A 1,799-nucleotide genomic window follows, 5' to 3' on the forward strand; every position below is an offset into this window, starting at 1 on the left:
GCCATAACCAGGCCATGCTCCACCCGCAGACGGGGAATCGCCTCCACCGAGGCACCCACGATCAGCTCCACCTGCACCACAGCACCCTCAGCCCTGGGGTGGGGAACCAGTGTTCCCACTCACCACCCTGTGAGGGATCCATGTGGGAAAGGACCTTGCTCTCCCCACGTACACCACCCAGGAGGTGCCACAGTCCCTGGCCCTCTCCCCACCCTGGTATCAGGCACTGAGCTGGCCTTTCCCCAGTGCCTGGGTGCTCACCGTCTGCTCATCGAAGCCAGCCAGGCGGATGACCTTCTCGGCCACGGCGGCGTGTCGGGGGTTCCTCTCGATGGTGTAGAGTCGTGCGCCCGGGGGCAGCCCATGTGCCAGCAGCACAGTGCCGTAGCCACAGTAGGTGCCCAGCTCCAGCACGTGCAGCGGTGCCCGCTCCAACAGCAGCCGCTCCACGATCCGCCCTGCCGTGGCATGTGCCTCTCAGCACCCCAGGGTGCTGCCCCACCTGCACCCCAGCCCTGGGTAGGGGAAGCATGCCAAGCAGTTCTCCAGTGCCCAGAGGGATGGAGGACAGCCACACCAAAAATGCCACAGCCATGTCCGTGGCGCCGCAGCCACACCAACAGAGCCGTGGCTGTGGTAATGATGCCATGGTGATAGTGCTACAGCCATGCCAGTGGTGTCATGGCCACACCAACAGTGTCACCGCCATATTGATGGTGCCATGGCCGTGCCAATGATGCCGTGGCCATGCCAACAGTGCCATGGCCATGTTAATGATGCCACATTCATGCCAATGATACTGTGGCCACAGTGACAATGCTGCAGCCATGCCAGTGGTGCCATGACCATACCATCAGTGTCACAGACATACTGATGGTGCCATGGCCGTGCCAATGATGCCATGGCCATGTCAATGGTGCCACATTCATGCCAATGATAGTATGGACATACTGATAATGCTGCAGCCATGCCAGTGGCACCATGACCACATCAACAGTGTCACAATGGTGTCATGGCCATGCCAGTTGGTGCCATGGTTGTGCCGGTGGTGCTGTGGCCATGCTGGCAGTGCTATGGCCATGTCAACGGTGCCATGGTCGTGCCTGGTGCAACATGGGTGGGTGAGGGTAGCACTCACCTTTGGCAGGCCCCACGCAGCTGAGGTGCTCGCAGTGGTAGCACCACTGGTCGAAGGTCTGGAGGATGTGCCGGGGGTCCCCAGGGATGGCGTGGGCCAGCAGGTACTGGAAGGCGCGCTGCTCCCGTGTGACACCGGTGAGCCGATCCCGCAGCCAGGCCGCCAGCACCGCCCGGTACAGCAGTGCCAGGTAGTGCCGGTACCGGATCAGCAGGGTGACCAGGAAAGGGAGGAATGCCAGGGCAATTGCCGGAGACACCATCACGAGGGAGTGAGTCTGTGGAAAGGGCCCCCCCGCCGGGGGATGCTGGGGTGGGAGGTCCTCCCAGTCTGCCAGCCCTGCAGCTCCCACTTACACCATGAGCTGGCTGTGCTCTGCACCCCCCGCAAGTGCCTCTCCCTGAGATCTGGTGCTGCTGGGCTGGGGCATCCTGAAATGCTGTGGAGGTTCCTGCACCAGGTGCTGGGTCCCAGTATTGGGATCTGCAGCGCTGGTGTCCCGGGGGGTTGGACTGCTCTGAGGGGCAGTAGCCAGCACAGCCTCTCACATCTGTCTTGGCTCAGCTCTGCTGCCCCTGCCCCCCCTATCCTGCACCCCACACCTGGCACCCCACACTCTGCTCCCCACACCTGGATCTGTTGAGGGTCCCCAGCCACAGCG

General features: G+C 62.7%; 1 protein-coding gene across 1 annotated transcript in view; it reads right to left on the reverse strand.

The window, feature by feature from the left end:
* The window catches only part of LOC103811529 (transmembrane O-methyltransferase), a gene marked incomplete at its 3' end in the record, with an annotated part of 1,902 nt that extends 502 nt beyond the window's left edge, over nucleotides 1-1,400 (reverse strand). Inside the window, exons 1-3 of the mRNA XM_009084508.1 lie at nucleotides 1,139-1,400; nucleotides 262-458; nucleotides 1-71 (exon numbers count right to left, since the gene is read on the reverse strand). Of these exons, the coding sequence (XP_009082756.1) occupies nucleotides 1-71; nucleotides 262-458; nucleotides 1,139-1,400 (530 nt within the window). The remainder of the gene's footprint in view (nucleotides 72-261; nucleotides 459-1,138) is intronic.
* Nucleotides 1,401-1,799: the final 399 nt, after the last annotated feature.

The sequence above is a fragment of the Acanthisitta chloris genome, unplaced genomic scaffold, assembly GCF_000695815.1.
Source record: "Acanthisitta chloris isolate BGI_N310 unplaced genomic scaffold, ASM69581v1 scaffold25681, whole genome shotgun sequence".
NCBI classification, from domain to species: Eukaryota; Metazoa; Chordata; class Aves; order Passeriformes; family Acanthisittidae; genus Acanthisitta; species Acanthisitta chloris.